Raw genomic sequence first — 13,134 nt, 5'->3', positions numbered from 1 at the left:
GAACGAAAAACATATATGTAACACATAAACAAACGAAAACTACTGAATTACAGGCTCCTAACTTGAATGTTCATAACATGCTAAATGTATGTTCATATTGAAATTGAAAGAAAACAAAAAATTCGGAATTTTGGAAATAAAGGAGGAGGGATTAAATTAAATCATGCCCCCAAGTACCTATGACTTTTGATGCTGTTTCTGAAATCCTCAAGTCATTAAATCTTTTACAAGATTCTTCCTACAACACTTTACATACTTTCAACCACGCTCTGAATGCCCTCGATTTCGCGGGTGTGTTCTTGTGTTGTTTTAAACAGAGAAAACTTGTTTTTCTGCTTTTTTTGCCTTTCACTTACTATTATATTTTGTTTTTGTTAAACCAGAAATGATCTTACAAGCATGTAACGTTTAAAGTTTTGAATAGTATAATATTTGCTGTACTTTGAAGTATGTTTTTTTAAGAGAAAAAAAAATGTTAAATGTAGATTTGGAATAAATAATGCTTAAGGAAAGATGGGTGTCGTCTGCCGTCTTTGATGATTAAATAGTAGAAAACAATCAGTTTGTATCTTTCATGAACACATGGTGCAAATGTTGAAAGAAAACATGTAATAAATCGATAAGAATTTGCTACAAGTAGTTTTATTTCTAAAGCCTAAGTCCCACTAGACCACTTTTGCACCACGCTCATCGATATCTAAAAGCGATTCAGATCGTAGTGAGGTCGCGGTTTGAGCGGCCTGAAAATGTTAATTTTCGTTTTTTTCACGATGATACTACGTTCTCATTACCTTTCTACAACGATCCCGCTACGATTATACCACACTTTTTCTAGGATTATCATGATCTTACTACGCTCATCACTTTCTCACTACGACTATATCATGATTTATTCAATTGCAACACAATCTTACCACGCTTCTACTGCAACTATAGCACGTCCATACTACGATTATACTTCGTTCATACCCCGATCTTACTACGATCTCATCAATAACGTCAAGATCGTGTTCCATATACTGTTCTATTCTTTCTATTTCTGATTAATACTTTTATTTCTAGGAATATACAGTCATGCTACCAAAATCTACTGGAACACGTGGGCGTGGTCGTAGGGGTAGACGAAGAGGCAAAGGGGGCTCTGCTAGGAACGAATCCTGATCCAAAAGAGATGTCGGACCGACCAATCCAACCTAAATTACAACCTATTGCTGGTCCATCAAGCTTAAATGATGAAATGTTAGTGAAAGATAGCAGAGAGATGACACAGATGTGTCAAACATGGTTGAGCCGTTAGAGAAAATGGACAAGAAGTCCTAATTACATACAGACAAAAAAAAAACTCGAGAGATATAATAGTATATTTTTTGTGAAAATGAAAATGAGAATGATGGTCGTATTAGGAACGTAGTTGGGTCGTGAGAAGAGCGTGATGATGACGGCAAGGGCGTGCTAGAATCGTAATAGGGTCTTTAACAGCGTGTTGTAAATGTAGTATAGTCAAAGTGGAAGCGTAGTTGGGTGGCGGGGAAAACATGATGGTCGTAGTGAGGTCGTAATAATGTCGCTGTGAGATCGTATCGCAGTCTCTCCGAATATAATCACGCTTTCCCTACGTTCTCACTACGAAGGTACAGCAACATTTGCGATCATACCACGACCTTAGTGCGCTCTCACTACGCTTCTATTACGACCTGATTTCGCCACGACCACACCAAGATTGTTTTGAAACTGTTCAAAGTTGACCACCCTCATAAAGATCTTCAAGACCTCACCACGACTGTGATACGAACTACTGCGATCTACAAGATCGAAATACGATCGTCAAAATTTGCATTTATTTCAAAGATCGTAGTGCGATCGTGGCCAAGTGGGACTGCGGTATTACACAAAATATGATTTTCATTCATAGTTTATATAAAATCTGATAATATTGCACAACATGTAGCTTAAAAATCTTTCCCGTGACCAATAAATTTTCTCATTTTGTTAACAAAGCATTGTATGAAGTATATTTGGGCTATTAAGAAGAAAACTGCTATCGATTTAAATGCATTACCCTATATCTATCCAAACAGAAATCTGCCAATGCTAAGTTAACTTCTTATAAAATAAATTGATTTGTCGATAGAGTATATCATTTAACACAGACATTAACTAATTGTTGTAACGGTTGTCATCGCAAACTAAAAAAAAAACGAAAACCACATTCACAATCTTTGCATCCGGGACTTTCTCGACAAATGACAACAGATAACTAGTTTAAACCTTGGCGGAATGTGTTAAACTATTATAAAATATGATTATATTGATACGACACTGGTCAAATAAAAGATTTATTTACAATGAACTTATAGCAATAAAGGTAACGGTTTCATTGACGCGCTTGGAATTAATTTGAAAGCGTAGGCTATGTAAAACATTTCCCATTTATTGTCAACTACTTCTTGCTTTGGTAGTAACTTATTTTAATAAAATAAAAAACTACTTTAAATATGTGTTTTCGCAGCATTGAATATTATCTGTACATTAGATAATACCAGGAGTTTCATTTTTTATTAGTTCTATATCTTTTTTAAGACGAGCTGATTCATCAATAAATAGAATATCGACATACATTAAAACATAATTGAATAATATAATGCATCAATAACCTTTCATGTTGAATCATAATTATTGTCTTGTTTCAATCTGTTTTGTAATACATAACAGTCCTGACTTACATGTATCTGTAGAATGCATTTTTTTACAGATAATTTTAAGCGCTTTGTCCAATCATTCTATAAAACTAAAGATCTATTTCAGGATCATTGGGAACTGTTCATCTAAAGAAATAAGCATTGACACTTTTCTCATATTCATACAAACTCTATATATTGGTTTCAAAGAATCTATAACACGGATTTCGAAATTCCAGATTTCAGTATCGAAACTCACAAAAATAGGTTTTTAAAAGGATAGTATTGTTCGGATCCATTTTGTAAACTTTCCCTAACTACTAAACAGTTTATTCCCTCTACAAAACGTGAATGGAATAAACTTGATCCAAAAATTCGCAGTGTCGACTCTATTTCTAAATTTAAGAAAAAATGTATTTTATGTATAATTAAAACGTTTTATTTGTACGGCCGAAGGAAATTAAATATTATCTTAACGCAATTGCGATATTCCGCTTCATTCTTAAACAATGACCTATTTAGAGCTAATATTATAAATGATCCTTCTTGTCATTGTGAATCCGATATTGAGGATGTCTTCCATTACTTCTTTGTTTGTCAAAAATACACAATATGTAGAAAAACCTTATTCAATAACAACAACAGGCTATCCGAAAACTTTGTTATAGATACAAAACTTTTAATTTGGGGACACTTGGAACTTTCGAACGAACAAAATATTCAAAATTTCATAAAAAGGTCAAACAGATTCTTATGCCTTGATAGAGCGTTATTATTACTGGCACGGAACGACATCGTCGTCATGAATACACAAGTCAACGTCACAGAATTATACAATTTTTCAAACCTTATTTTTCTCTTTTTACTTTCTCTCCTCTTTTTTACCTATGAAAGCTAGGATTATATTCTATAAACTGTTTGCTTTATATGCATGTCCATTATATTATACTATTATTGTAACTTTATATTGTATTATGAAGAAGACTTCATAAGTATGATTTACTTTAATTCAGCAAATAAATTGTGTTTAAACTAAACTAAAAGGATACTAATTTTTATATATATTGCAACATATAATGTAATATACACATTTTTTAAACATACTGTTTAATACTAATACAACATACTTTGTTCTGCATGCAGATCGTATATGCAATTATTGGAGTCACACCGATCCCGACTGCTACTGTCGATATTATTGCTAGAATATTAAAAATTAAATATACATGATTTATGCTAAAACTGTAGACAAAAGATAATGTTAATTCATAGTCACAATAATCACCAGGCTAAAGTTATTTGGTTATAAAAATACAAGAATTTAATTCCTTGATAGTAATATCAACGAGTATTAAGAATGTTCTTGGGAGAGGTTTGAAAATGTGTGTCAGATGTTCGAACTCCTTTTTTTTTTTTGTTCAATACAGGGTAAAATACTTTGCACATTAATATCCATTTTTTTTCTGTTTATGTTCGTCTTCACTATCCCATAACAGGTTTTTACAAAAATTAAACAGATTCTAGATTTCGTATATTTCGATTTCAAAACCAAATACTATCAATGCAAATATGGGATAAAAGTCCAATTCAGTCTTTTCTCGCCATTTCTGAAAGAATTAAATATCTCGAAAAGTGTTACAATACAACAGTTAAGCAACATACAAAACACACACCACAAGTCGAAAGTCCCAGTCAAATTCAGGTTTACCTGACATTGACTTTTGATACATTATTTTCTTTCGATGCACAAGGATACCAAGGTTGGTAAAATTAAATTTGTTGGTACAAATGTAAAAAAGGTTTTGCGCAGGACAGAAATCAGACCAGATTTTACAATGATTATTGTCAAAATTAAGGTCAGAGTGATATTGTTGGGAAATCAAATAATGACGGATTATTCGATTTGTTTATTTGTCTCTGTACAGCTTCCTTATGCTAATGATCCATATAATCACAAGTTACAAACATGATAGAATATAGTGCATAGTTCTGAAAAGGGGCCCGGTAACATATCGGTTTGCATTGTCTTCAAATATAGTGTTGACAATGTGTTTCTTGGCATTGTTTTTTTTTACCCTTTCCAAATGTATTTATGATGGTGTATGTCTCGAAAAGGGGAGTAAAAACTAGTATTTCGGAAGCAGTTGAAAGGATATATGACCACACTGTTAAATTATCAATTATAATGCGCAAGTTGGATTTTTTTAATTTTCAATATACTGTCGAAAAGAAATGCAGTACGAAATAACTTAGAGAAAAAAGGTATATGACATGTGAATGTGCGATGGCACATGGTTATATTCGGGATTGTTTTTGTGCAAAATATAAAATCCTAGTAATTAAAATAACTGAATGAAACAATATTACAGCGGGATGTAGTTACACATGTATACGTAATGCGTCTGCTTCATAAGTTGCTATCTGTTTCAAATGTGTTTCAAGCGTCTAAAACAAATGAATGAATCTCATTAAAGTAAGCTACATACCAATTTTACTGCTGTTATCAATAAACTTCCAAGTGCTTGAATTACGTCTGAAATCAGCTTTGATAAAAAGCTCATTTACTCTTAGACAACTTCGTCCAATTCTTTGAAAAGAAATCAAAAATTGAAACGCCAAGCTTTTTTCAAACAATAGATTTGGCTATATCTGAATAGAAATATTGTTTGACGAAATGACAAGACTACATCACACATTGTTACACTTACAGTGCAATTCATCAGTAAAAAAAAATCAATATTTGTGTTAGAAACATCTAAAAAGGTACGCTCTGTTATGACATTTGGTAAAGCAATTGTTTTCATGATAATTCATATTTTAGTATATTTGTTTTATTTATTTACATGTACCCCTTGAATACAGATTTTAGTATCTAGGTTAACTGACATTTTAAGACCATTTAATTGCATCTAGCCGAAAAGGCTACCAACGCCATATATTCCTTATTGAAAAAAAAACAACGTTACCACACTATTTACGTTAAATGTGAAATTGACCTGTTTTGACAAACGGATTCTACTTCTTGTATATGATTGTGAAGTAAAGCGATTTGATAAAAAGTATATACTTGAAAAGAATCAATTGAAATTTGATAAACTTATACTCTAGGTAACGTCTTGAACGACATCTTCTTATTTTCATATGAATCTGAGTTCCTTCAGACAATTGTCTAGGACAAGAAGATAAAAAAGCTAGATTATTTAATTTCACTTTTAAAATCATTAATCCCCCACCTTATTACCAATAAACCAACTTCGCCCTCATAAGGGTTATATATGTCTTAACTTTTTCGACATTCAAGAGCTTGTAGCTCCTACTAAGATTTTGTTAAACGTCACCAGTGTCTGGGCAGAACATTGATGAACCAGGGATATGTCAAAGAACATCACGTCCTTTTTCTAAAAAAGTTCATCGGAAGGTATCAAGACCTTGTTGATAAATATTTCGTATCAACTTCACAAAAAATAATTGATGGTCTTGGTGTATAGATTCTGCGTACTAACGTTATTTATCATCTGAGTAACTTTTATTTGTCTTCGTTCTATTATTTGTGAAGTCGCCAAAACAGAGTTTTGGGGACTTTATGTTTTTGTCCCGTTTCTTATTATTATGTCACCCGATCGACAATGTCGGGTGAAATATTGCTTTTCCTATTTTTCTTTTTCCCTATTATTATTATGGCACCCTCAACGGAGTTCGGGTGACGTATTGTTATTCTATGTTTCTTTTTTATGGCACCCTCAACGGAGTTGGGGTGACATATTGTTATTCTACGTTTCTTTTTTTTTCTTATTATGGCACCCTCAACGGAGTTGGGGCGACATATTGTTATTGTTCGTTTCTTTTTTTATGTAACCGTATTGTTCGTTTCTTTTTTTATGTAACCCTGACGGAGTTATGTCACCCTGACGGAGGTCGGGTGGCATATTGTTATTGTACGATTCTTTTCTTATGGCACCCTCAACGGAGTTGGGGTGACATCTTGTTATTGTTCGTTTCTTTTTTCTTATAAAGTCGCCAAAACGGAGTTTTGGGGACTTTATGTTTTTGTCCCGTTTCTTATTATTATTAAGTCAGTCAGGGGTACTACTTGTACAAGTTATTTTTAATTACTTGGAGAAGTAATATTAATATACTTATATAAGTAAATTTGTAGGATACTTATACAAGTACATTTTATTTACTTGTATAGGTTAAAAAACATTGGTTGAGTTATGTCCCTTAAACATTCAGATTTCTTTTTTACTTTTAAAAGTAAAAAAGTCATCCTATCTTCTTTTATTGAATACTTATGATTTCATTGCTGTTATAGAATTTTAAATTATCTGCCCTTTGCAGATGTCTTTACTAATCATTTAAGTGTAATTTCATGGACAATGAAAATCCCATTTGTCTGTTATCTTCAAAACACTGCTCATTTACAAGCCCCCAAGAAGCAATTTTTGAAGGCCTTGCGCAATAACTTAAGATCTTTGTGCAACCAGTTTCGTTGTTGAATTAATGAGATAAACCATTGAACTCTAATAAAAAAATTCAGCAAACCTGGGAAAAATCATGAAAGGCATAAATTTACATCTCAAAACTTGATGATCGTTGTGGGATTGTAAGACAAACTTACTGATACAAGTAAATTTTTCAGAAAATTAAGGGGAGATTATTCAAACATTATTTGTTTACTTATATGTGTATATTTTTTTTACTTCTTCAAGTAAATAAAAAAATAACTGGTACAAGTAGTACCCCTGACTGGAAGTCGCCAAAACGGAGTTTTTGAGACTTTATGTTTTTTCCCGTTTATTATTATTATGGCACCCTTAACGGAGTTGGGGTGACATATTGTTATTCTACGTTTCTTTTTTTCTTATTTTTATTCTTCCACACATTTTGTCCACGCTATTTCTTGGAATTCAATGGACCAATGTTGATGGAATTATACCATAATATGGACCACCATTTGAAGTTGTGAACCTGACTTTGGAATGTGCAAGATGGCCGCCGTTACCATGGAAACGGAACAAATGTAAAAAATATTTTTTTTGGTTTTTGGTAAATAATTCGAATATTCCTGAACTGAAAATCATCAAATCTTTATATATTGTTGGTGTCCACCATATACTGGTTTAGGATGATTTTGGGAATCTTTGGAACTACTATATTGCCATGAAAACTAAATATGTTTAGCATTAAACCTAATGAGAAATATCTTAAAGTAGTATTTAAACTCTTAATATGGTATATCAAACCATTGAAACTTTAATGGTATGTTCTTTATCATGTGCCAATGTGGTAGGTGTCTTTGGAATTTTTAATATGATCACCGTTACCATGTAAACAGCAGAAATGTCCCCAAAAAATTATTGCTCCAAACTTTCTGAAAATTTACAGACATGTTTAGTGGCCCATCAAGAGTGTGTATTCGACTTTCGAATTTCCAAAATGGCCGCCTTTTCCATGGAAACAACAAAAAAATAAAAAAATTCAAAATGCTCCAAAATTGATGAAATTTTACAACAATGTTACTAGTCTTCTGTAGATGCGCTCTTTGACTTTGGAAATTTCAAAATGGCTGCCGCTCGCCTGGCAATGCAGAACCCAATGTTCATGATACCAGGGTCTCATCTTGGCATAATTAGGAGGCCTGAAAGATGGGTGGGGTCAATTTTTTACATTTCTTTAATTTTCTACTGTATGTCTAGTAGATGGAATTATGATTACTTCTATGAATATTAAGAGACACATGTCTGCTTCAACATGGAACTTCTTTTATTTCAGTAGGGGGTCTTCTTGGCATAATTTTAGGGGGGTGAATTTTAAAGGAACTTTCCAGAACATCAATGATAAATTTATTCTAGAGACATTTAATGTTATATGATGGTATATAATTAAGGAGAGAACAAATTGCAGCAGCAGTTTGACTTTGGAATTTTTAAAATGGCCAGCGTTACCATGGAACTTCATAATGCTTCAAATTTAATAAAGCTTATAACAAATGTTGCTTAGTGTATGTAGACTTGACTTTTGAGTTTGGAATTTCCAAAATGGCCACTGTTACCATGAAAAATGCTAAAAGTAAAACATTTCAAAATGCTTCAAAATTGATAAAACTTAAAACAAATATTGTCTAGCATATCTGGACTTGACTTTTGAATTTGGAATTTCACAAATTGCCGCCATCACCATGGAAATGGCTCAAATGTAAAAACAATCAAAATTCTTCAAATTTAATGAAACTTTATACACATGTTATCGGACATCATGGATACCACAGAACACTGATGTGGGGTCCGTTTTGGTGACTTTTGTTTTAGCATCCTAACACAGGATTACTTGTTAATATTATTGTTACTGTTTGGTCTGATTTTGGTGATATCCATTTGACGTGGCTCGGAACATATGCATCCCGTCAATGTGTTGTTTGTATTATCTTTCATTATTGCTGGTGTGCTTTGTACGTGTGACTTTTTCAGTTTGTTTGGTACATATATCAACGGCCTGTATTTTCAATCATTCCGCCATTGTGTTTTTGTTCTATTATCATGTCATTATGTTATTATAATTTTGCAAATAATTTAAACCCCAAAATTAACATTCTAACGTCAAACACGCGATTCTACACCAGAGTTGTTGTGAACCTACCCATTCAGTAACATAACTTCAAATATTTTAATCCTCTATAGGTTGATTTAAAATACTTAAACCAGTAAGCAATGAACGTGACTGTTAAATCTGATATATGCTTTGTGTGCTTCTTTGTTTAATATTTGTTTGTTTTTGTTCTGGTTTATTGTCTAACATGGTGTTGACGGCTGTACCTCTAATTTGACAATTTTACCTATAATGTCTATTTTGTTCATGCATTGTTGTAAACATAATGGAATTTGATGTGACTGCCCTACGAGTACACGTTATTACTGTTGAATATCAGGGTTAAGACTACAGTCGAGTAATGTAAGTGATGTCGAGTAAAAGTCGACACAGTCGAAGACAGATAAAAGTTATTTCAGACTTTTACTGGTTTGTAATGTTTTCATATTGTCTATCCCTTTCATTGATAAATTTTACAAAACAATGTACCATTTTCTTGTACAAATTGAATCTTACCTTGTAGCCATGCCCAGCATATTCTCCAACCTGATCAGCAAATCGTGTAGTCTTTGAAGCTCTACAGAGTTGTATATAATATTTACAATAATTATTGTTTTGAAAATATATATACACAAACAAAAACACACTACACATGTAAAATTGACTGCTTCTTTATAATAATTAATATTACTAAACAGAGTTTTATCTGTAACTATTACATGTACCAAGTCAGGAATATGACAGTTGTTATCCATTTGTTTGCTATGTTTGACTGACGATGGTTTTTGCAAGATTTCTATTTGATTTATTGTCCTTTGTCAATACAGGAATAACTATGACAATGAAGATACTGTGTCGCGAATTAAAATTTGGTATTTTGTCTTACCTTTTAGTTGTATGGAATAGAATTCATAAGAATAATGCTGCTATTGTATATAATGGCAGATTTAAAACATACAGTGGAAAAACAACATTTAATAATAAAAAACGGTAGTAGCGTTATTGATTATTTATTGTTTACACAAAGTGAAATGTTTAAATGTTTGAAATCGTTTTATGTTGAACCATTTAATATGTATTCATGTCATGTCCCAACAGTAGTTGAATTGTACCTTAACACTGGTGGTAAGCGGATGGTCGTAACTTTTCCGGAGATGGGAGACAACTCTAGGGATAAGTTTTTCTTTTCCGATTTTCGTGCACTAAAAGGTTCATTTGAACCAAACCGCTTGTCTCGTACATACTATTCGGCAGTCCGGTGATATTAAAACCAAATTTGATGCATTAAAACATTCCAATTTTCGTAAAATAGTCATTCAAAAATTCAAGCATGATGGTCGTAACTTTAAATGTGTGATGGTCGTAACTTCAACTATAGTATTTTGGATGATGGTCGTAACTTTGAAAGATGACCGTAACTCGAGTATTTAGACAAACTTGTATTAATGTATTTTAATTGTTAAGGTAATAATAAATAAATAAATAATCTTTATTTCAAGAGGATGATCCCATTAGTTAAAACTAACCTTCCTGAGAGTCCTCAAAATAATAATAACATAGTTATAAGTACACACAGTATTATAAAGTTATATTATACACAATATACAATTATAATGGAAATAATAATGAAAAGGCATATTAATTTGCACAATTGATGAAAAATTTGTAACATTTTGTTTTAAAAGATACAAGTGTATCACTCATTTTGATTTCATTTGGTAAACTGTTCCATATTTGAGAACCTGAATATGTAAATGATTTCTTTAAAAAAAATGTTTTTGGTTTTGGAAGATTTAATAGTTTTTTATCAGCTGAACGTAAGTTATAGTTTTGATTATCAGTAAAATGAAAATTTTCTTCTAAATAGTTAGGAACCATACCATTAATTGATTTAAATACAAGTATTGCCTTTTGGTATTGAATTCGTTTTTCCACATTTAACCAGTGTAAACTATTAAACAATAAACTGGATGATGTCATTATGTCAGCTTCTACTATAACCCTAGCAGATTTCGTTAATAATTTATTAAGTGTATCTATTCCACTCTCACAACAACTTCCCCATATATTGCAACAATAATCAAATAATGGCAGAATATAAGCATTAAAATAGATAATACGTATATGCATAGGTAAATATTTTCTTATCTTTTGTAATAAGTTGATTCTATTTGATATAGTAATTGACATTTTATCTTTTTGCTGACTTCAATTAAAGTTTTTGTCAATATATAAACCAAGTAGTTTTTCACAATCTACATTTTCTATTTGTTCATTTGAAATATTGATATCAAAACTGTTTCCAGTTAAACAAAGCCATTGTTTTGAACCAATAATCACTGATTTACTCTTTTTTTGGCATTTAATTTCATACAATTTTGCGAGCACCAGTTTTCAATTACATGAATATCATTTTAAAGGTTAGAAGCTAACTAAAATTACATCATTATCTTTACAATGTAATGTAGAATCGTCTGCATATAAATCTATTAATGAATGTTCTATATTAAGTGGTAAATCATTGATATATAAAATAAATAACAAAGGGCCCAGGATAGAACCTTGTGATACACTAGTTTTTCTGCATTTAGTATTAGACATGACGTTATTGACCTTAACTTGTTGGCTTCGTTCAAACAAGTATGACTTAAACCAGTCAAGTGTACTATTAGAAACATTATAATATTCAAGTTTTTTCAATAAAATTATATAATTAACCAGATCAAAAGCTTTCTTTAAATCTAAAAATATAACTCCATTTATCTCTCCATTATCTTTTTTTGCTAACCATTCATCTACTAATTTAGTATGTGCAGTAGTATACGAATGTTTAGTTCTGAAACCTGACTGTGTAGTATTAAGAAGGTCATTACTATTTAAAAATATATACAAACTATTAGCTATATGTCGTTCTATGATTTTAGATAGACAAGCCAAAACTGCTATTGGTACTATAATTATCAGGATTACAGGCATTGCCACTTTTAAAAATTGGGCATACTCTTGCAGTTTTAAAAATACTTGGAAATTTACCATAATTGATGTTTAGATATATGTCAAAGCTGGTAAAATGACATTGCTGCACATACTCAAAATAATTGGTCCGACATCATCTAAACCAGTTGCTTTCGACTTGTCAAGTTTTTTTAAATACATATTTACATCTAAAATGCTCATTTCTGGTATAATGAATTTTCACTACCCCTTTATAACTTTGATTTTACAAATTTATTAAGTGCATCAATTTAATCAACTCGCATTAAGCCAAAAAGTATGTTAGGGTTGAGAATTGATATATTTTTTACTGTACGTTAAGGCATTAAATTATTAAATGCACGTGTACATGTATTCCCTTATATTTGTTTTTAGTATTTTTTATTTACGACTTTTTTTTTTATCTGCAATCATGTCGGCAGATGAAATTATTAAACGTACAGTCTGAACAATCATCTTTAAATCATTTATTGCAGCTCTTATGTCTTAGAGTTTTTGAGTCTTTGTTTACTCCTTGACTTTTTTTAAATTGTTATTGTCTTATAAACTATTGGCCTTCAAATATTCGTCTTTTGGTCGTTCATGAGGAAATAGAATCCACAAATGCACTTCTGAGTCAGGGTTGAGTTCAATATCGTAGCTGCTACGTAGTGCTACGTAGATCTTGACGATTGAACATGCAGCTATAGACTAGTTGTCACATAGATATTGATAGCAGCTACATAGCCGCTACGATATTGAACTCAACCCAGGATTTTATTACGTGTTGTCGTTATTTTTTATCGATTACATAACGATTATATATTGCTGTATAGTATTGATATTAGTTCTAAGTATTGGTACGGAATGAAAACTGAATCCATGGTGTCGCAATGAT

General features: G+C 31.6%; 1 protein-coding gene across 1 annotated transcript in view; it reads right to left on the bottom strand.

Moving 5' to 3' along the window:
* The window catches only part of LOC139483225 (uncharacterized), a 96,906-nt gene extending 87,071 nt beyond the window's left edge, over window positions 1–9,835 (bottom strand). The window contains exons 1-3 of the mRNA XM_071267256.1: window positions 9,780–9,835; window positions 5,165–5,265; window positions 3,806–3,879 (exon numbers count right to left, since the gene is read on the bottom strand). Coding sequence (XP_071123357.1) covers window positions 3,806–3,879; window positions 5,165–5,265; window positions 9,780–9,799 — 195 coding nt within the window. The 5' untranslated portion in view covers window positions 9,800–9,835. The remainder of the gene's footprint in view (window positions 1–3,805; window positions 3,880–5,164; window positions 5,266–9,779) is intronic.
* Window positions 9,836–13,134: the final 3,299 nt, after the last annotated feature.

This window comes from Mytilus edulis, chromosome 7 (genome assembly GCF_963676685.1).
Source record: "Mytilus edulis chromosome 7, xbMytEdul2.2, whole genome shotgun sequence".
Lineage (NCBI taxonomy): Eukaryota > Metazoa > Mollusca > Bivalvia > Mytilida > Mytilidae > Mytilus > Mytilus edulis.
The sequence above is the reverse complement of the archived record's forward strand: the minus strand, read 5'-3'. Positions and strand labels throughout refer to the sequence as shown.